Source organism: Trypanosoma cruzi, genomic scaffold (genome assembly GCF_000209065.1).
Source record: "Trypanosoma cruzi strain CL Brener 1047053516371 genomic scaffold, whole genome shotgun sequence".
In the NCBI taxonomy this organism is placed as follows: Eukaryota; Euglenozoa; class Kinetoplastea; order Trypanosomatida; family Trypanosomatidae; genus Trypanosoma; species Trypanosoma cruzi.
In genome coordinates this window covers 34,767-54,962 of record NW_001849385.1, presented here as the reverse complement: position 1 = coordinate 54,962, position 20,196 = coordinate 34,767, and the positions used below count along the sequence as shown (strand labels likewise).

Below are 20,196 nucleotides of genomic sequence, written 5' to 3'. Positions count from 1 at the left end.
CTGCGAACCGCTCGAAGGAGGGGAGGGGCGCAGCCTGGGGAAAAGAAGCATGGTTCTTTTCTGCGTATGTTTTGGGCGCAGTGAAAGGACGGGGAGCCTTCCCCCCCGCATGCCGGCGCTTTTTAGTCCTGTTATTGACCTTCTCTGGTGTGCATGAATTTTTGCATTTCCGCGCTTTTATCTTCCTTATTTATGTGGGCGAAAACATCCCGGGACGCATGTTCGCTCAGAAGGATGGGATGCAAGAAGAATTCGTGGCAACATTGAGGTTGTGGGTGGAGAGGAAGGGGTTTTCTGCGGGCTAATGGGGGGAAACAAATTCCCTCGAGGCGAAACAATTGAAATTGTGCGCAATACAAACTGTGCGAATAATTTTGGACACGATGAGTCCTTTCTTTGGGTAGTGGTGGTGGTGTTTTTGTGCTGCTTTCTCTCTTTCTGTATACATATTCTTTATCAGCAATATTTTCTCTTTTTTTATCTTCTTTGACTGTGTGGGTTGGTGGTGGCGGGAGTGTTTGCTGTGTCATGGATGTCTGTTTGTTCTTTTTCTCCTCCATCATTACATGCAGAGACAATTCACTGTATTTTCCACACAATAAAGTAGTAGTTAAAAAATGGCTCGTGCACGCGCGGTTGAGACACGCCTGGAGAGGTTGCTTCCTTCTCTTGAGGAGTACTTTACAAGCGGACTCCTTACCCACGACGAGACGCAGGATGTGGCGCGCCAACGGACACATTGGGAGTACCGTCTGATCGCAAAGCCACTGCTGCTGCTGGATGTGCAGAATGCCGTGGCATATGAGTTGGGGCTGGAGAAACGGATAGAGGAATACTGCGGAACAACGAAGCTGGTGCTGAAACATCGCTGGGCCGTGCTGGAGCGTATCGAGACCATTTACCGCATTGGCATCAAACATATAAAAGATAGGGATGAGTTAGAACTTTTGCGCAGGGAATTTGTTCAGTTCCTAAAGGCTCACAACCGTCACTCCAGTCTTTCCGCACTCTACGGCGAGCTCATGGTGCGCTACCCGACCCGCAGCTCACTTTGGGTGGAGGCAGCCCTCTACGAAGGTATCGAGATGGGCAACACAGACAATGGCCGTGCCATTGTGCAGCAGGCCGTCCTCACCGCCGGTGCACAACCGGATGTGTGGAATGCCGCATTCCTTCTGGAACTGTACTTTGCCGACCGCCTGCTACAGAAGCTGTTGGAAGAGGGGTCCAAAAAGGAGCAAAAAAGCCCCCCAAAAGACATTGTGAAGGAACTGCGGGAGGAGAACGCGGCTCTGGCCAGTGTGGTGGTGGACCTGGCATTGGTGAAGGCTGTCGTGGAGGAGGCCCTTGAAAGTCCTGCCTGTGGTCCGAATTTGGTCCAGCTGCTACTGGAGAGCGCAATGCGGTTCAGTTTTACCAAGTCAGTTGTGGAGACGCTGATGGCATCCGCCTTTTCAAAAATGCTGTCTGCATTAACGTCGCACGATGGTCCTGCCCGCACTGCATCAAACAATTGGAGCGGAGCAGGGCTTTCCCGTTTTGTGACGGACTTTTTGAGAATCGACGTGATTATGCTTGACCGTGGCGTGATGGGGGATGCCGCATCATTTCTTCGTTCCCAGGGTCGTTTTCACGCGTCCACACCGGCTGAACGCAGGGCAGTTCTTGTGAAGGCGTTTGCTGCGTCTCTGACACTCGCACAAACTGAGAGGATTTCATCATTTTTGGCTTTGGGTGGACTGCGGGAGACGGCGGTTGCGGAGGTGGAGCCACTGTTGGAGGCTTTGCGGGAGTCAACTTCAGCGAGCGGTGTCTCCGCCTTGTGCCGCCGCCTTCTTTCTAACCAACACATCAGCATAACTGATACGGTGAATTGTTTGTGTGGGCGAAAGGATGCGTCTTTTTTGCAGCGCCTGGCAAGCGCAGCAGCTGAGCGGGTGCAGGCGGCTCTGCAGACGGTTCCAGAGGAGTTACCCGTGAAAGTCAAAAGGGCAAGAAATGAGGGAAAGAGCAGCAAGTCGATCACATGGCGGATATGGCGTTTTCTGCTGCCTGATGATCGAAAGGCGGTTGAGTCTTCTGTCTCTCAAGCCGTGACGCGCTTTGTTTCTGGAGACGATGTTGAGCGGTTGGTCCTTTCCCAATGCGACGTGAAGGATGTTTCTGCGGTGGAACATGCCCTGACGCTTTTTCTGCGGGAATTTCACCTTATTGGGGAAAGTGAAGGGATTGAGGGCCTCCATCGACTGCGTTTCCACAAGTCAAAGACTCCCATCGCTCTATGGAAGGTGTTTCACCTTCTGGAGTTGCGTTGCAAGCCGAGGGTGAAGCCCTCCCGCACACCTTCCTCAGTAAGCAGCGAGAGTGATATTGACGACGACGTTGTGGATAAGAGGAGAAGCAAAACCACAAACAACGCAAGCTACGCCTCGGCGGGTCTGAAGTTTCTCGCCGGTGTGCCGCATGGCTCACTGGATCAAGTGGCGGAAGAAGAGCGTCTTGAGGGCTGCTGGGGTCTCTTGTCCGTTCGTGTGCAGACACTAACGGGACTAAAGGACACGACGACCCGCGCCGACTTCATTGCCTGTTTGCAGCGCAATAGTAGCGACATTTGGGTGGAAGGCGTACGTTCTGTTCTTTGCGTGGCTCGGCTGTGCGAACCGCTTCCACGTCAGACACATACTGAAATTACCATTCCGTTCCTTGAGGCAGTGGCGCTGGAGCGGGGAGGAAGGGATGGCGGTGCTTTGCAGGAGGCAAGAGATGCCCACGAACGTCTTTTAGGAATGTACGCCCTGTCAAAGCACCCGAACAGCTTTCTTCCACTTGTGCACCAGGTACCGAGGCGGGCAGAGACGCGCGCAAGAATTTTGCCAGCGGAGCTGAATGCCGCCGATTGGGCTCGACTTGTGGCTTTTGAGCGTGAAGTGGCGAAGGATTTGCCGCGCGCGAAGGAGGCAGCCGTGAGGGCGCGGAGATTGTCACTGGCGCCGCAGCGGCTCTTGGCGATGCTCAGCACTTATTAAGTTTTGGATGCTCCAAATAAGTAAAATCCGTGTAAATGAAACTGTTGTGTATCCGATGAACGCATTCCCCCTTGAAGGAAGTAACCACCGCCCCCACAATGCGCAGGGGGTTGCAGTGGCGTGGTTTCTCACACATTTCACTTTTTTTCCTTTTTTATTTTTTATTTTTTTTTGTAGGAGGAAGCCTCGTGTAGTACTCGCTGGATGCTGGCGCGGGGCGTCGCAATGGCGATGCGCAGCCCAATCGGGGGGATGAAGCGTCGACCGTTCCGAGGCGCACCGGCTCCGCGCCGTTCTGCGTTATTCTCCTCCTCGTCCTTATTACAATTAGAGGCCTTGCTGGTGTTTGGTGAGCCCCATGCGATTGTTGCGGCTTTTCTTCAATCTGCGCAGCGTGAGAATTGTGTTGCTCTGCAACAAGTTTTTTCTTGTAGTGTTTCGACGGATGTTCTTCTTTGTGCGTGTGTCGCCATGGTGACTCCGTCAGGTTTGTGGCCGCCCTTTGTTGCACAGCGTCTGAAGATGCCTCGCGAAGGGAGGGATGCAGACTTGACATCAACTTCGTGGCGGGCATTTGCCTTTGCTCTTGTGCGATGTATTTACTCCGTCCAGAGCCATAATGGTGGGATCTCGGCGCTTGGACTTCTATGTGCAACATGTTTGGCCCCGTCTTTGAAACTCGGTGAGCGTCTTGTTGGATTGTTGTCTGATCCTGCGGTGAATTTGTCAAGAATTAGAGCGAATACGTTGTCTAACTCCAACTTTACTGCAGCGGATGTTGCTACAGCGTTTGCGACATGCTGTTCTATGAACAATGTGAGCCCAGAGAAGAGCGATGCTGCGTGGATGCGGCTATGGTCGGAGATGCAGGCCAGGCCAGACGATGAATTGAGTCCAGCGTGGGTCCGCTGTCATGAACTGCATCTTCTTCGTCTTCTTGGCGCCGGCCGGCGCCAAGAAATTGAGGCGGTGATCCGGAAGATTATCGAAACGCCACTGGTGCGTTGCATTTCGGATGCCACCCTCTCTGAGCTTTTTCTTCTAGAGTCCTTAAGTCCCATGATGCAGGGTAAAATAGTTGCAGCGCTTCTGGAGGTGAGCCGCGTGAAGAGCGAGGCGGCATCAGCCTTTTTTCATGTACTGTCGCCCTTTGAACGCGGCCGCAGACTTCCCAGTGTTACTCAGAGCAGTAGTCTTTTTGCAAAGGTGCTGCACTTTCTCGTGCTTCAGGCGCGTGAGGAACCTTGTTTTAAGAACCACACACGGGTGCTCCACGACATTCAGGGACTTTGCCGCGTCGCTAACTCCTATGCGCTTGCGGCCTCGTTGGTTCCCAATGACAGTCCACTTGCGTCGCTCATGACGGCGTCACTGGACAAGCAACGTGCCCGTTTAATGGCCACATTTGTGGAAGCCGTGACCGAAGTGACAGAGTTGGCTTGTGGACTCACTCACCGCATCGATGGCAATCGTCATGACGACTGCGTAGAGGCCACTCTGCGGGGGTGTGTTGATGTGCTCACGGGATTGTTGTCACTTTGCTCGAACCGCCGCGAAAAACTCCCTCAGAGAAGAGCAGAGCCGGAGTGGAGGAAGCGGCTGCACCGTGATGCCGCTGTTCGCTCGCACAAGTACGAACTACTCTGTTGTGAGCTGCCACACGGCTTCCTTAGTCGGTGTCTTTCCACGCTTCTTTGGAACGGCTTTGTGTGCACAGGCTGCGATCTCGGCAGTTGCCTGGTCTCTGCGGACTTTGTTGATCTTCACTTTTACACACTTGCTCTTCTTGGCTCACTCTACCACGCCACCCTTGTGGCGCCGCAGCAATCCGACATATCGCCGATGATTCATTCATTGTATCGCAGACGACGGGAAGTGTTTGGCGAGGACGTTTCGGCTTTGAAACAATACGTTTCTGCCGCAAACTCATCCGGCCCCGGGCTTGTACAGTGCGAAACGGCGGTGGTGCAGTATGGACTAGCCGAGGCTGAGGCGACTCTCGCTCTACTGCACGCGCGTTCGACTGTGGCTGCCGGTGGCTCCATCGTCATTGACGGCAGCTTTGGTGTATGGCTGCGGAAGGCCTCCTCGACGGTGGTGTGGTATTAGGAGAAGTATGTGTGTGTGGGTTTATCTATTTGTGTCTTCCCCGACTTTTTTTTTTTTTTTTTTTTTGGTTTCACACAACTGTTTGAGAGAATTTCTGTTTTTTTCGCTTACAAAGTTGTTTTGACCACTTCTTCTTTCTCTCCCTCTCTTCTTTTCTTTATTTTTTCTCTCACAGCAACTCCTTGAGCCAACACAATGAAGCTTAACATCGCCTACCCCCGCAACGGGACCGTCAAGCAGTTCGAGATCACCGAGGAGGTGCTCCGCCGCGTTTCGCTGACGGACTACCGTCTCGGCAACGAGGTTGACGGGGCCATCTTTGGTGATGCCTTCAGAGGATACACCTTCAAGCTGCAGGGCGGCTCCGACAAGCAGGGCTTCCCGATGGTGCAGGGTGTCATGGCGCCAAGTCGTGTGTCGCTCCTCGTGAAGCGGGGCGCCGTTGGCTTCAACACCTTCCGCGGGTATCAGGGCGAGCGCCGCCGCAAGTCTCTCCGTGGCTGCATCCTCGCGAGCGACATTGCGGTGCTGAATGTCGTCATTGTGAAAACCGGCGAGCAGCCAATTGAGGGTGTTACCGACGTGTCAGTGCCTCGCCGCCTCGGTCCAAAGCGTGCGAACAAGATCCGCAAGCTCTTCAACCTCTCCCGCGGCGACGACGTGCGCAAGTACGTTATCCGCCGAAAGGTCGTGAAGGAGGGGAAGAAGGACCGCTTCAAGGCGCCCAAGATTCAGCGTCTCATCACGACGGCTGTGAAGGCACGCCGCGCCAAGAAGGCGAAGGTCGCCATTGAGAAGGTTCGTAAGTCTGCCGAGGAACGCCGTGCGTACCTGCATCTAGTCGGCACCCGCCGTCGTGCAGCTCGCCAGCGCAATTCGGCTCGTCGTCACGCACACAAGGTGGCAGCGCAGAAGCAAGCGCTGGCCTTATTCAAGGGCAGAAAGTAGGCAAATGGAGGAAGCTGTTTTTTTTTTTAATTTTTTATTTTCTCATTTTTGTCTTGTTTTGTTTTTTTTGCAATAAAAAAAGAAAATGTCAAAATTTTATAAGAAGGCAACAAAATAATTATGCGGCTGTGCGGGGGGAGGAGTGGGGACCCTCTCGTTGTGCCGCCTTTTTCTTTCCCCATTGCTTGCACGGGAATGCAGATGTATTTATTTATGTTTCTGCCCTTTTTCTAAACGCTTCTTTCTTGTTTTTTTTTTGTCGTTGCAGGTTTAATTCGGGGCGTGCGGGAAGGTAGGGAAGCCCGACGATGTCGCGCCGTGTCTTTGCGCGGAACATGGGCGGCGAGATCTCGTCAACGTGGCGGGGTGGCGGTTCAGAGGCCAATACGATGGGTGTCAATGTTGTCACGTTCGGTGCCACTGGGATTTTAGGCATGCATGTTCACCATCTTTGCTGTTATCATGGGTTCACCAGCATATTGCCGTTTCGTTTCCGTGCAGGTCTTGCCAGTGGCGTGCGAGTTCTTCGTATGGCTGGCGACGGCACTGTCGGACAGAACTTCGACACGGACTATGAGATCGACAAGGAGTTTGTGGTGAAGTCCATATTAGAGAAAGTTGACAATGTCATAAATGTTGTTGGCGCATGGCAGGAGCCGGCTGTGTACGAGAATAGCCAGTCGTGGTTCTCAATGGAGGCGATCAATGTGGAGTGGCCACGTATGCTGGCGCGGTGGTGTCGTGAGATGGGTATTCTCCGCCTAACCCACATGTCGATGGTTGGCGCAGATTTAAACAGTCCGTCAAAGCTGCTCCGACAGAAGCGTGAGGCAGAAATTGCGGTGCTCGAAGAATTTCCCACGGCCACTATCATTCGCGGGACCGATATTTTTTCTGAGAACGATTTCAGTTACTCGAAGTACCTCAAGGCCGAGCGTTACCTGAAGATTGTTCCGGTACCAAATCGCGGGCAACGAATCCACCAGCCTGTGTTTGCCGGTGATCTAGCAGAGGCTGCATGCCGTTCCCTTCTCCTAGACCATACAGAGGGACGCATCGCGGAGTTGGGCGGACCCGTGCGATTCACAACAAACGATTTGCTACGCTGGTGCTCCGAGTGCAACGGTCACTTGCACCTTACATGGCACATGCCAACATGGATGTGGCGCATTGGGTGCGCGTTGAATGAGCGTCTTCCGGTTCATCAGGGTTTTGCCTTGGGTACACGGGCACCAGCATGGAATAAAGACTGGCTTGATCGACAGTTCGTTGACAACTGTGCCACCCCGGAGCGTGATCCAGAGATGTTGGACTGGGAAGACTTTGGTATTCCTCGAGAGGACCTTTACAGAATGGAGGAGAAGTATTTTATCACTTCTACAATGTGGTCGATGGATTCGCCATACTTGGATCTCGCAACTCGCATGTAGTGCAGGGCGTATTCGGTTTATAAGTACTATTATTATTTGTGATTGGGGCTAGAGGTGGAGTATGTGGGGGGTTGGTGGGGAATGGGGGAACGGGATCAATTACTAGTAGTGGAGTAAAATGGGGGTGAGTTGTGACTGCGCTTATCGGTAGGGAGCATATGAATCGGCCATTTTATTTTAATGTGGCTTTTTAAAAAAATGTGTGTGGTCGCGGGTGAGGTGTTTTTTTTCCATTGTTTTTCTCTCCCTGTCTTTTTTATAAGGTTATCCATGTGGCACCGAGCAGGAGCCACTGCGGGAGCCATCTCTGCTCACTCCCCTTTTTCCCATTCGATTTTTTCATCAATGATCTTCACATCTTCAATATACATACATGTACATGTATATATATATATATTGCTTTCTGTGGGGTTTTGTCTTTCCGTTTTTTTTATGTGTGTGTGTGTTTGGCGCGAGGAAGAGAAAAGGGGCTGGGTGGAGGATAAAGAGAGGGGCGGGAATGCGCTACACACTGGCGCCGGGGGCGCTGGCATGTGACTGCCTGAGCTCAGAGGAGCTGCGTCTCTTACGTGACAGTTTCGTTCATCTGGACACGGACGGTGACGGAGTCGTGCGGTTGCAGGATCTGAAGAATGCCTTCAGGGAAGAAATGACGGAATTGGGGTTGCCGTGCACCACTGAGACGCTTGATTTGGCCTCGTATTTGGAGCTTTTTGCTCGGCACGTGGATGTGGTGAGGCGACTCGCGACCAGCGTCTCCGTGGAGCTCTCGGACGACGAGATGCGTCTACTAGAGGTGGTCTTTGATAACATGGACACAAATGGTGATGGCTTCATTGACGAAGAGGAATTATGCAGTGCCCTTTCCGAGAGCCTCGGTAAGTGCAAGGCCAATTATGCCATCATTTGGTTGACAGGTTTGATTATGGCGCGAGTTGGCCGCAATGCTGATAGAAGGCTTTACGCTTCGGATTTCATCCGTGCGCTGCAGGAGAACAACGGTGTGATCCCCAGGCAACTTATCGGTCTTCCGTTAAAATCTCTGGGGGAGCGGAGTCGGCTACGGAGGACTGTCTCCGGCGGTTACGGTGGCATGCTGACTCCTCTGCGACGGTCCTTCTCCCCCTATGGGGTGCTTCTGGTCTTGCGTGTTGCCGAATCGATTTTATGCAACAAGCAAACATTGACAGCTGCGCAGTTTTCTGCCTCTCTGACAGATGGCTTTCTGACCTTGGAGAGATTGCTGGGCTGCGACCCCGAAGAATTGGCGTCGCACATTTGTCGCAGAGCACTTCTTTTGTCTCCTCATGAAGAGACCATTGGCGGTATTAACTGTGGGCACTTTTTGTCTCTCGTTCTGGACGATCCCGGCAGTATGCTTTTGAATGTGCCAACTCCTTTCTCTCGTCTGGAGTCGTCGATGCGTCATTTTGCGGATCTTTCGTACGATTTTGGCCGTCATCTTGCTCTGTCTCTGTTGAGTTCTGGCCCGGACTCTTATACCTTGCAGCAGCTTGACGAGTTGCCGCAAAGGCTGCGGGCCACTTTTCCGGCGTTGAAGGAGGTGGCATTGTGGGATATAGTCCGGTGTTGTACCGCAGCGGCGGAGGTGAAAAGTGAAGGGGTTTTTTCACTTCAGCGGCTTGTTCGCCGACTCACAATTCGGTTCTGTGTGCTGCCTTGTGACTACTCTGGTAAACTTTGGCGGCGGCTTAGTCCCCTAGAACGGTGTCGGATACGCTCCCATTTGGGCCGCATGCATATAGAGGAGTTGTACACCATGTCTCGCCAAAGGGCCCGCGAGCTTGTGAGGATGAGTCTGCTTAGTTCAGAGGACTTTTGGGACCAGGAACATGTGGCTTTGACTGTGGCGTTATGCGTGGAGTCAATGATCTTTTTGCAGAAGATGCCTCCGGAGGAGGTGCGGCGAGCGATGGCGCAGGAGGGTTGGCCACCGTCGGACGATTTGGTAGGAGATGACTGCAGGACGGACATTGCTGTGAGGATGATGGCGGTCAACTTGGGCCGTGAGGGTCTTTCCGCCGTGACTGAATCGATTGTCTGTCTAGACACATCGTGCGACTGCGTCATCAATGAGGAGCTGCTCCTCTCGACTCTCCGCGGCGTGGTGAGGCAGCTGCGACCGCGTTGGAGCAACGCGCAGGTGGATCGGGCGGTCTGCGATGTTGTTTTGGGCTGCGCATTGGTGGAAGACGGCGGGTGCGTAAGTTGCGGCGGCCTCCTGGAGCGTCTGCGGCATATCCAGTAGTCGCAGAGGAGCCAAACAACAACAAAAGCAAGAAAAAGAAAGAGGGATCAAATTGGGTCCGTGCTTTTTCTACTCACATGTCTGCATGGCGCGATTGCAATGCGGGAAAAAAAAATATAACCAGGAGTGGGGGAGGAGAGGGGGAAAAGTAAGCAAGGAACTTAGAGAGCTGAGGGTAAATATCGTTATGACGACGTCAAGGGCTATTCGCTTGCAGTAATGACTGCTGTTCTTCTCGTCTTGCATTTTGTATTATGTCCAGGTTCTGGCTAGAGAGTGTCGTTTTCTTCTGCGGGGTCGCCAGGCAGAAGGCGTTCGCAATTGCTTTTTTTTTTTGTTTCACCCGTTCACGTGTTGAGGCCATTGAGGGCTCCAGCTCTGAACACGCGTAGACACAATTCTTCCTCTGGTGTTTCTCTTTCTCTCTCTCACGCTTTATTCTGTACGTGCGCACACTACACGGGTACAGCAAAGCGATGCGGTCTGCCGAGGCGAACGGAACACCCCTGGGCGCACCCATATTGTGTCAGGTCCGCACTGGGGGCGCAACCGGCAGCCGTTTGGTTGGCACCATTCACATACGACTCAACTCGTCTTTGAGGGATGTTCGGCTGTTGCTGAAGAGTCTTGCAAGCCGAGCTCGTGGGGATGCAGCTGGTCCGAGCGGGTTGGAGGTGCATGGGGCGCCTGTCAACGTGACTCAGGGGGAGTGGAAGAAGGCCATGTCTTACCCACTGCACCCCTTCGATCTCAGTTTGGCCTTTTCGTTTGTCAAGTGTGGCGGATGTTTGCCTATTCAGCAGCATCACGAGGAAAAGTTATTGCTGGTGGACGTCTTTCCAAGACTGCCGCGCGCATGGGGCATGTCCACTGTGGCCGGGTGGATGATGGAACCGACCCCGCCGATGGTGAAGGTTTTGGCGCGGCCAGGGGAGTACGTGCCATATCGCGATGCGCTGGCAGTTGTGTTTATCGCCCAGGGGGAGCCGGAGAACCTTATGCCAGAAGACGTGCTGGTTGAACGCCAGATGCTACAGCAATGCAGCTATGGTCGTCCATACCAGTTGAGGGAACTTTTCACGCTGCTGAATCAGTGGAACGGCAATGTCAAGGATTGCTTTGGGCGCACGGTGCTGCATGAATGCGTTTATCAGGGCCACTTTGAGGCAGTGGTGTCCCTTCTTTCCTTTTCTTTTATTCGAGTCAATGAACAAGACATACAGGGCAAAACACCTTTGCACATCGCGGTCAGAGTCGGCAATGAGTTTGTTGTGTCAAGGCTGCTGGAGGCTGGTGCTGACATTCTTCTCGCGGACAACGGTGGTGACACCGCACTTCATGTGGCGCTTCGTCTCCGCAATGACCGCATCGTGGAATTGCTGTGCAAGCGATTGCGCGCGACAGGCATCGAGGCAAAGAGGCTTTACCTTTGCAAAAACGGCGTGGGCATGTCACCCATGGATATGTTTCAGCTGCATTCTCCGACATTTATCCAGCTCTGCGAGGAGGGCGATGTGGCTGCCATCAAATCTCTATACGACCATTACTTATTTTCACGTGATTCAATAAAAGGGTGCGATGAACTTCTTCACCAGTCGGCACTACATGTGGCCGCTGCTTGTGGGCATGTGAATGTCCTCAGATTTCTTTTGGATGAGCTGAAATTTGGGCTTTTGACGGATAAACAGATGCTTAACAGCCGATCGCAGACTCCCATGCACCTGGCGGCCGAGAGAGGCCAAATTTCGGCGGTGAGAATTCTTCATGAACGGTACCCGTGGTTTATTTCTGTGCGGGACATCACAGGCGCCACGCCGCTTGTGGCGGCCCTAAGGAGAAGGCAACATTCAGTGGCCGTGGTGGACTACCTCATTTCGATATTGCCGCGCGGGTCTGGCGCAATTAACGCATGTGACAACAGTGGGATGGGCGCACTGCATCTGCTTTGCGAGCTTGGGATGACGCTTGCAGCTAATTCTCTCATTGTTGATCATGGCGCAGATGTCACGTTGTCGTGTTCATGCGGGATCGTGTCTTCGAGATATCTGAAAAAGACACGGATATTGCCACGGCTTTCAAAACGTGCTGGGGAGGCGTCAACAAGGCAGGTGGTGGGGGAACAACAAGGACTGACACCACTTCTCTGCACTCTCCGCGGGGGGCGTGGCCACGTGAGTACAATTGAGATGTTGTTGTCTCACGGTGCAGGGACCAGAGGGGACGAGGTTGTTGAGCTTCTTTTCTACCTGATCACAAAAGGACACTATGAGTTTGCAGACCGTGTGGTCGCGTCTGGTGTGGGGAAGTTAACATCTTCGAATGATCTGCTCAGTCGTTTTTGCCATTTGAATCACGGCGTTGGTATTCGATGGTGTATTGAACGGGGTTGCTGTAGCTTAAACTCTCCTGAGGGCGGCTATCCGTTGCTAGTGAGTTCTGCGCTAGGGGATGTTGAGGCTGTGAGCTTCTTCTTGTCACGTGGGGCTGATCCAAATGTTACTGCAGACGGAAAGACTCCTCTATTGGCTTCCATAAACGGTGGGCATCACGCTGTCGTAGAGCATCTCGTGAGAGCTGGTGCGAGGCTTGTAGCTTCTGATGGCTCCTGGACAGCGCTGCGTGCTGCCGCAGAGAGAGGCGCCGAGTCAGTCGTTCGGGCCCTACTTGGACTCCATGTGCTTTCACCCCTGGTGGTTTCCCAGACTTTGGTGCACGCAATGGAGAGTGTTCGTGGAAGGAAGAGTATTACTTGCGAGCGGGTGTGTGTGCACCTTGCGGGATTTCTGGATCTTGCTTCACGTGAAATTATGCACCCCACGGAGCTTCTTCATTTGGCAGCGAGCCGTTCCCTTTTTGCCGTTGTGCGGGTGCTGGTGGAGAAGCTTCTCGCACTGCCAGCATTATTTCTCCGTGGGATTTTGAATGATGCTCCACCACCACCTAACAGAATGTTTGTTCTCATTGAGCCGACAGTGGCGCCGTTGCGGGTAAAGGCTTCCCGTCTTGTATCAGTGAAGGGCCGACGGGGACTTTATACCCCACCAAAGCCTTTTAAGCGTCTAGTCATTCAAAGACGGGAAGCAGGGGTACTGTTCCACCGTCTGCGGCTTCGTGACGTGTATAGCTACTGTGCTGAAGCCAATGAAGGAGAGCTCCTGGAGAAGCTCCTTTTGGATGTGGGGCTGAAACCCTGGGCTGGACCAGATTATCGTGGCTGGAATGCCGCGGATTATGCGGCTGATAAGCAGCTGGCTAATGCTCTCCGCATGTTCCTCGTTGTTGGTTTGGCTCCATGTCGCCGTCATGTGGTTTGCAGCGGAACACGAATGGGAGCACTCTGTCGTTCCATAACGTGCGCGAATGTGAACGTTGACGAAGCGGGTTTGTTGTCTTCCGCTCTTTGTGATTTAGCGGCCGCGCAGGAAACGACGTTGGTTCGGCAGATTTTGACAGATACATGTAGATTTCACAATTTGTCGGATCTGAGTGGTGCGGGTGCGTGGCTGGATGAATTGATTCTCTGCTGTGTTCGTACTCGCTGTCTGGATGTACTGGGAATATTGGAGGAGGAGTTCCAGGTGCCGTTGAAGAAGCGTCTGAGTCTTTCGGTACAGCCTTTGCTTTCAGCTGTGGCGTGCCGTGATGTGAAACTTCTCGCGTACCTCATTCTTCACGGAACACCTGTCGATTTAATAGGTTCCATTCCTGCGGTGGGCGGAAATGAATTGCGCTCACTTGCGCGCGAAGAGCGCGAAGTGTCTCCTTTGTGGTTAGCAGCACGACTCGGTGATATTACGGCCATGGAGCTTCTTCTTTCTGTTGGGCCATTGTCGCCGGCGCAATGCACAGATTCTACGGATTTCTGCCGGGACGCGCTCAAGGCTCTCGTCGATGGAGCCCCGCGCAGACCCTCGAAGGCGCAGGACACTTTGATTGCCCAAGGCGTGGTAATGCTGGCTCGGGCCGGGCACGTGTACACCTTGCCAAGCATCATGCGGGTTGCTGCAGGAAAGGGGCTGGTACGGACCGTGGAGAGTTTGATAGATTGCTATGGACCACGTACAGTTACAGAAGATATTGTTTCCAGTGGTCTCTGCTCTTTGCATTATTTGGTTGGTAGGCCGGCACTGAGCAGGTTGCTGCGGTCCTCGTTGCTGCTTGTAGCAGACGTTGGTTCCGTTTACGTTGAAGCCAGTCAAAATCTTCTTGCGACGATACAAACAACCAAATTTACAGTGAATCCTGTGGACTATGCTCTCAGAGCAGGCTGTTCGGAGGGCGCGCTGCTTCTTCTTGGCCTGGGGCTATGCGGGGGTGGAGGAAGGAAAGAAAACTGCGACCCCAAGATTTCCCGCATTGTGCGTCTTTGTGCTGCAAGACGTGCGGCGCAAGGAGAGGGTGGTTACACAGTTCTGCATGCGGCTATGGAGCTGCAGTACCATGAGATCGCTTACAAAATTTTGAATGAGCGTGTACTTCTGCAGCACGTTGATAGATCCTCCATGGAAGAAAAACGCACCGATAACACGCCATCTTTTGCTTCTCTCATGAACTTCTATTTGGATAGGGCTCACCGGCATCTGCTGTTATCACCAGGGGTGCCAGCACCCATGAAAATTTCTCCATGCGACATGCCATATCTCGTTTTTTCTGAATCTTTCGATGATGAAGGTTACCGGGAAATTGTACGGCTTTCCGCTTTGGACGGCGGTCTGGAGCAAACGTTGGATTTATTACATGGTGGTTTGCCCATGGCATTTGTGTGGCATCTTTTCTCCCGCCACAGGCATTCTTTTTACTTTGGTAACCGATTTTTTGGGACCATGGAGCTGACGCCCATGGGCTGTGCTGTGGCGGCTGGAAATCTTCCATGGGTTCGTTTGTTGGCGTACACTGGTGTGTCCACCTCCAACTGTAACTCCATCGTTGCCGGTATAAAGCGCGGAAAAGCATACTCGCTGGTTCAGGTGCCAATACCACCGGTGCATAGAAAGGTGGGGGTGCAAGCAGAGGCGAGGAGACATGTCTGTCGTAAGGAGGAATCATATCCTGTGAACTTCACGGATGAGCGTCACCATGTTAGTCCACTTCTTCTTTCGATGGCAATTATTGTGGAGACCTCTTGGGCCGGTGATGCCGAGGGGCTGCTGCGGCAGTCGCAGGTCATGCGGTTTCTTCTTAGTTGCGACCAGTGTCTTCGGCGGGAGGAGTTGAACCCGCTTGCGATTGCCCTGGCAAAGTTGATGCTTTGGGATCTTCTTGAAGCTCTTGTGGCGGCGGCAAGGAAGTTGATAGATAACCCCTCAGAAGGTCGTTTATTCTGCACCATCCACGAGGCGGAGGTGCCACCCATCATTAAGAGAGCGATTGGAACCTCACGTCACGTAATGCATGTGGCAGCTCGCTGCGCCCCCAGGGAAATCCTCATGCTTGTTGCGAAACATTCTCAACGTGCAGACATTGAGGAGGCATGTGATGCCAAAGGAAAAACGGTACTGTTTTACGCCCTTCATCACCCCTGCCGATTCGCGTTTGAAGTTCTTGGAGGTTTGCGTGTTCCCACGAATGTACAGTGCTGCAGGAGGACGGGACGCACACTTTTGATGCTTGCGTGTCAGCGCGGCCAGTTGCCACTTGTCATGGCACTTTTGAAGAAGGCGGAAATGAACACCAGGGACCGTGACGGTAATACGGCGCTTTTGCTGGCCGCCGCTGCGGGTCGGGCGGAGATTGTGGAGCATCTTCTTGCGAATGGGGCCGATCCATCTGTTAAAAATAGGAAGGGAATGACGGCTGTTATGGCGGCAGCCTTTGCTGGCCATGATGACATTGCCGTTCCTTTGGCCGAAAATTTTTCTACATTAGATGACTTCTTTTCCCCGCAGACAACGCTGTTGCACTGTGCGGCTGTAGGCGGCTGTCACCGAGTAGTGTCAGCCTTGGTGGATATGGTGGAGAAGATAAACATATGGGCGGAAGATGTGGGCGGTTTCACGGCCGTTTATTTGGCCTACGCCTTTGGCAATGCTTTGGTTCTTCGGACACTGTTAAGTGCCGCATTGAAATACGGGGTTGAGCCCGCCCCATCCTTACATTTGGAGCGTCAGATATTTATTTGTTCTTCCACGCTGCCGCGCTACGGCTGGCTCAGACGGGTGCTGCGGGTGGGCGAGGTTGTACTCGATGAATCCCGTCAGCGTTTATTGTGCCAGTCCGCCACACGACCAGGCGAGATGACGTACGGTAACCCCACAAGTTTTAGGTGTTTTCGCACTTCTTTACTCCTTTGGTGTGTTTGTAATAATAATGCTGTGGGTGTGCGTGTGTTGGGGGAAATGAACAGTGCAGATGACTGTGGTGCTCTTCATGAGGCAGCCAAACGAGGACACATGGGTGTGGTGGAGCTCCTTTTGAAACTGGAAATGAGTGATCCGAACGTTCTTGATGGCACAGGGAGGTTGCCTTTTGAGGTGGCCGCGGCACATCGTCATGTGGCTTGCGCTTCTCTGCTGCTTGCGCGTACAAGGCTTGACATGAAGCATTTAAAGGCCCCGGCTGCTGGAGGCACACAAAGTGCCCTTCACCGCCTTGCTTCTTCCGGGGGAGCCGAGACCCTTTTCGTGCTGGTGGAAGCGTTTCAGGGAATGAACAGGCCCGATTGGTCCGTGGTTGCATCTCAACTTCTTGATGCTTTGGATATTCCCGACTCGTCCGGGATGACGGCATTTGAATCTGCCGTGGCGATGGGGGACCCTGCTGGAGTGCTTCGTGTGGCCCAGGTGATTCGTCGACTTGCATTGGCATCAGGTCGAAAAAAAGCCCTGAGCGTTTCAAACTCTATTCTCTCACACCTTCCCTGCATGTCTCCTGCTGTGCGAGTTCTTTTATACGACGTGTTTGGCATTTTAGAGGTGGCCATGTGCGTTGGGTTTGAACAGGAGAAGCGTGTGGGACGGTTGGCGTTTGCCGATGTGCGATTGATTGGCGCGAACGCGTTAAGAGAGAATGCCTTTTGCGCCTCTGAGGTGGCGGCGGCATTCACGCTGGAGCATGAGATATCCGTTGCTTCCTCTCTGCTTAAGGGACTGCCCTTCAGGATCAGGTACATTCCGCGCTCTCTTGAGACAAGGAGTGCGAGTCAGCAGGTTCAACTTCTTCAGTGGCTGGAGTCTTCGCTTATTCTTTCAAACTACGAAAACTGGGGCGTGGAAAAACCCCTTGAAACGATAGAACTGGAACTCGTGCCGCACCGCACGGATGAGTTTTTAGAGATATCGAACATGTACTTGCGGCATTCGGTGTACATGGATTCCCGTCGTCTGCTTACTCCAAATCTTCATGCCAAACTTCGCTTTGCATCGAGGAGTGAGGCGTTGAGGCTGCGGACTGTGACTGAAGAGCGATGCCGTTTGTTAACACTCAAAATGCGGCAGCTTCCGCATCCTCTCATGTCGAGGGGACGAGTCATGGTGGAATGGGGAGATGGTAATGATGAGGTGACCGTCGAGACTGTCACGCGTCTAATGGATGATGGTCTTGCGAGGGTGGATGCGTTTTTCAGTGGGAAGCTGAAAGATGCCCTCATTGGTGTCTCCATGGCTGATGTTGTCTCCGTGACTGCAGCGACGGATCGGACCATGAATGCGTTTTACATCAGTTTTCGTTACACACGCGAGACCATACGGAGGCGCCATTACACTTCTTCGGAGGGTGGGCTCGTCATTATGTTTAATGATAACGCGATGCAGGACGTGGACCGTGTGCTGCACTTGGCTCTTTACAGGCAAGTCGTGGCTGACGTGAACCTCGTGGGTGTTAGTTACGTCCGGGATGCGTTCCTGGCAGATGTCCGACGTCTTGCTGGCATGCAGATGGGTGACGATGCGACTAGCTTTAAGCTGGAGGTTGAAGGTGGCACCTTGGACGAACTCCCGCTGCACCTGCTGGAGGCCATGATGAGTGACGCGGCCGAGGCCCTCGCGTCGTTGATTACAGAATCTTTGGCGAACATGTGGAATTTTCACTCTTCAAAAATTGTGAGTGATTTTTTGAAGCTGAGCCTGCACTCTGTGGTTGTTCTCTTTTCGCCGGAACGGCGCCCCGTAGCGGAGTTTTCAGAGAGAAAATTGATGTTGTGCCTCAACCTTCAACTCGCCCCAACGCGATGTGAAATTTGCGAGGGACTCCGTCGTGGAGCGCTGGCGGGCGAGATTGAGCGATTGAGGGGGGAGCTTCCCCGCGTCATTGCCACCGTGGGTCAGCGTCTCCAGATGCGCCTTCCGACAACGACGTTTGTTCTAGACTCTGCCTCCTTACTCGAAGGTGAGGATGACGAGTACGTTGTATCGGCGCTGAGTCTCTTGTGCTACAATTGTGGCGCTCTTGTGCTGCAGCCCCTCATTGACGGCGTTTCCATGGGGTGGGACACCCGCTTGGGTTCTGTGGTGCGTCGCCATGTGCGCCAACTCACCCTGGTGCTGGGGTTGTTTGGAGGTGGCAACTGTGTGCTGTACGACAGCGGAAACTTTGTCTATAATTGTCCGCTGTTTTCTCTGGAGCGAGGCGTGTACGCAACATCCTCATGGTATTTGCTTTCCTCGCAGCAGATCGCATCGCTGCTTTTGATGCAGCTTTCTCTTGTGGATCCTTCTATATTTGGGCTCGTCAACACCTCTAAACCCCTCGCGTGTTGGTCACAGGCACACGGTGTTTGCACCCGACTTTTGAGTGCCGGATGCCAACGTAATGTTGTGAGAATGACGACACGGAACATATTCAACCTCCGATTGGGACACGCCGTGAGCGAGTCCAGCCTCGCCTTCATTGGCTGCTGGCGTTCCATCAAAGTTCATGAGGCAACCGGAAGGGTGCACTTCACCGCCCCGACGAAAGCTGGATATTACGAACAACAAATTCTGATGGGCGGGCAGCCGATATTGAAATCACCCCTGCGTATTCGAGTGAGGCCGCTTGCGGTGCATCTGCCCAGCACAAAAGTGCTTTCGAACTTCAACACCGTCGTTGTGGGGCGCCCTTTTGACATTGTGCTTTTGCTCCGGGACAAGTACGGGAACAGAATAGAGGCACCGGAGAAGATTGTTGTTTCTCCCGTTACGGCCGGGGCCGCAAGGATAATGTCGTGGAGACGCTCTCGTGTGGATATGATTGAGGTGAGGGTTGTGGTGGCGGATGTGTGCGACAAGTGCGCTGTGCCCATTCGACTGCGTGCCGCAGATGAGGGCGATTTCGAGTTGCTCTTCCCAGTGGAGAGCGTCAGCGAGCAAACGTATCATTGGGTTTGTCTGCTTCGTGGCGGCTACACGTTGGACTGGGAAAAACGATGCCGTGCAAGCAAGACGAAAGCAACAAAAACATTGTCGATGGCGGGGAAGGCGTCCGATCGCGTGAAGTATTTTTTTAGGAGGACCGTCCGTGACGCTGAGCGACGCCGCCTTGTGCGTGACGCCAAGTTGATCGGCGGCCTCTTGAATCGCGTGTTTCCCCCACGGCGACCGAACGACGGCAAGAACGGCAATAGCAAAAAAAGGGAAAAAGCAACGAGGGACGAATATCCGAGTAGGAAGAGGAGGGTTTGCGTGGTGATGGGAGGCGAGTCCGAGGCGAAGGAGGAAGAAGTGAGCAAATGAACAGAGAGTGCGTAGTTGAGGGGTTTTGATGGTGCGGCTTTTTTGCCTACTCAGACAGGTGAGAGGATGATGATGTATATATGTGTATTTGTGTGTGTGTGGTGCTTATGTTTCTTTGTTGTTTTGTGTTCTTTTGCTCTCTGTTCTTGATCTCCCTCTCTATTTTTCCCTTTTTGTGTATGGCTGCTTAGAAGCCAGGAAGGATGGTGAAGCCGTTCGTTCAGAAGAGGATCGTGAAGAAGCGCACGAAGAGGTTCACGCGCCACAAGTGCGAGCTCTTCCCGCAGCTCAGCAGCAGCTGGCGCAAGCCCCGGGGTGAGGATTCACCGGTCCGCCGCCGCTACAAGGGACAGAAGGCGATGCCCAACAAGGGTTATGGTAGCGACCGCAAGACGAAGTACATCGCCCCGTCGGGATTCAAGAACTTCCCCATTCACAACGTGCAGGATCTCTACATGCTGCTCATGCAGAACCGCAAGTACGCTGGTGTCATCTCCCACACTGTGGGAGCCAAGTCGCGCAAGGCTATAGTACGTAAGGCGCACGAACTGGACGTGCGCCTTATCAATGGAAACGCCAAGCTCCGGAAGGTCCTTCAGTAAAATTTTTGTGAGGGGGTGATGGATGCCGGGGGAGGGAACGGGGTTTTCACGCCTTCTTTCTGTGCTTTTCTTTTTTGGTGATTTTTTTTTTTGTTTTCTCCACTCGCTCAGTCATTCTTTTTTTTTTCCCGCTTCATTGTCGCTTTTTTTCGTGTTGTTTTTGCC

The 20,196-nt window shown here is 53.1% G+C and overlaps 7 protein-coding genes across 7 annotated transcripts, besides 5 other annotated features; all 7 read left to right on the top strand.

Annotated features, from left to right (window-relative positions):
- Nucleotides 1-20,196: part of a sequence feature (heterozygous, non-Esmeraldo-like haplotype) that runs on past the window's edge.
- Nucleotides 618-3,026, top strand: Tc00.1047053506241.200 (hypothetical protein, conserved; the record flags this gene model as incomplete). Its single annotated transcript, XM_812801.1, has 1 exon — nucleotides 618-3,026. The coding sequence occupies one exon, from the start codon at nucleotides 618-620 to the stop codon at nucleotides 3,024-3,026; it is 2,409 nt and encodes an 802-aa protein (XP_817894.1).
- Nucleotides 3,168-3,199: a microsatellite.
- Tc00.1047053506241.190 (hypothetical protein, conserved) lies at nucleotides 3,231-5,135 on the top strand (the record flags this gene model as incomplete). The annotated part of the gene is made up of 1 exon (XM_812800.1): nucleotides 3,231-5,135. One exon carries the CDS (start codon nucleotides 3,231-3,233, stop codon nucleotides 5,133-5,135), a length of 1,905 nt encoding a protein of 634 aa, XP_817893.1.
- Nucleotides 5,181-5,201: a microsatellite.
- Nucleotides 5,331-6,083, top strand: Tc00.1047053506241.170 (40S ribosomal protein S6, putative; the record flags this gene model as incomplete). Its single annotated transcript, XM_812799.1, has 1 exon — nucleotides 5,331-6,083. The coding sequence occupies one exon, from the start codon at nucleotides 5,331-5,333 to the stop codon at nucleotides 6,081-6,083; it is 753 nt and encodes a 250-aa protein (XP_817892.1).
- Nucleotides 6,101-6,152: a sequence feature (A-rich).
- On the top strand, nucleotides 6,392-7,513 carry Tc00.1047053506241.160 (hypothetical protein, conserved; the record flags this gene model as incomplete). Its single annotated transcript, XM_812798.1, has 1 exon — nucleotides 6,392-7,513. One exon carries the CDS (start codon nucleotides 6,392-6,394, stop codon nucleotides 7,511-7,513), a length of 1,122 nt encoding a protein of 373 aa, XP_817891.1.
- Nucleotides 7,877-7,910: a microsatellite.
- On the top strand, nucleotides 8,163-9,782 carry Tc00.1047053506241.150 (uncharacterized protein; the record flags this gene model as incomplete). Its single annotated transcript, XM_812797.1, has 1 exon — nucleotides 8,163-9,782. The coding sequence occupies one exon, from the start codon at nucleotides 8,163-8,165 to the stop codon at nucleotides 9,780-9,782; it is 1,620 nt and encodes a 539-aa protein (XP_817890.1).
- Nucleotides 10,259-19,429, top strand: Tc00.1047053506241.124 (ankyrin repeat protein, putative; the record flags this gene model as incomplete). Its single annotated transcript, XM_812803.1, has 1 exon — nucleotides 10,259-19,429. One exon carries the CDS (start codon nucleotides 10,259-10,261, stop codon nucleotides 19,427-19,429), a length of 9,171 nt encoding a protein of 3,056 aa, XP_817896.1.
- On the top strand, nucleotides 19,633-20,031 carry Tc00.1047053506241.100 (60S ribosomal protein L32, putative; the record flags this gene model as incomplete). Its single annotated transcript, XM_812796.1, has 1 exon — nucleotides 19,633-20,031. One exon carries the CDS (start codon nucleotides 19,633-19,635, stop codon nucleotides 20,029-20,031), a length of 399 nt encoding a protein of 132 aa, XP_817889.1.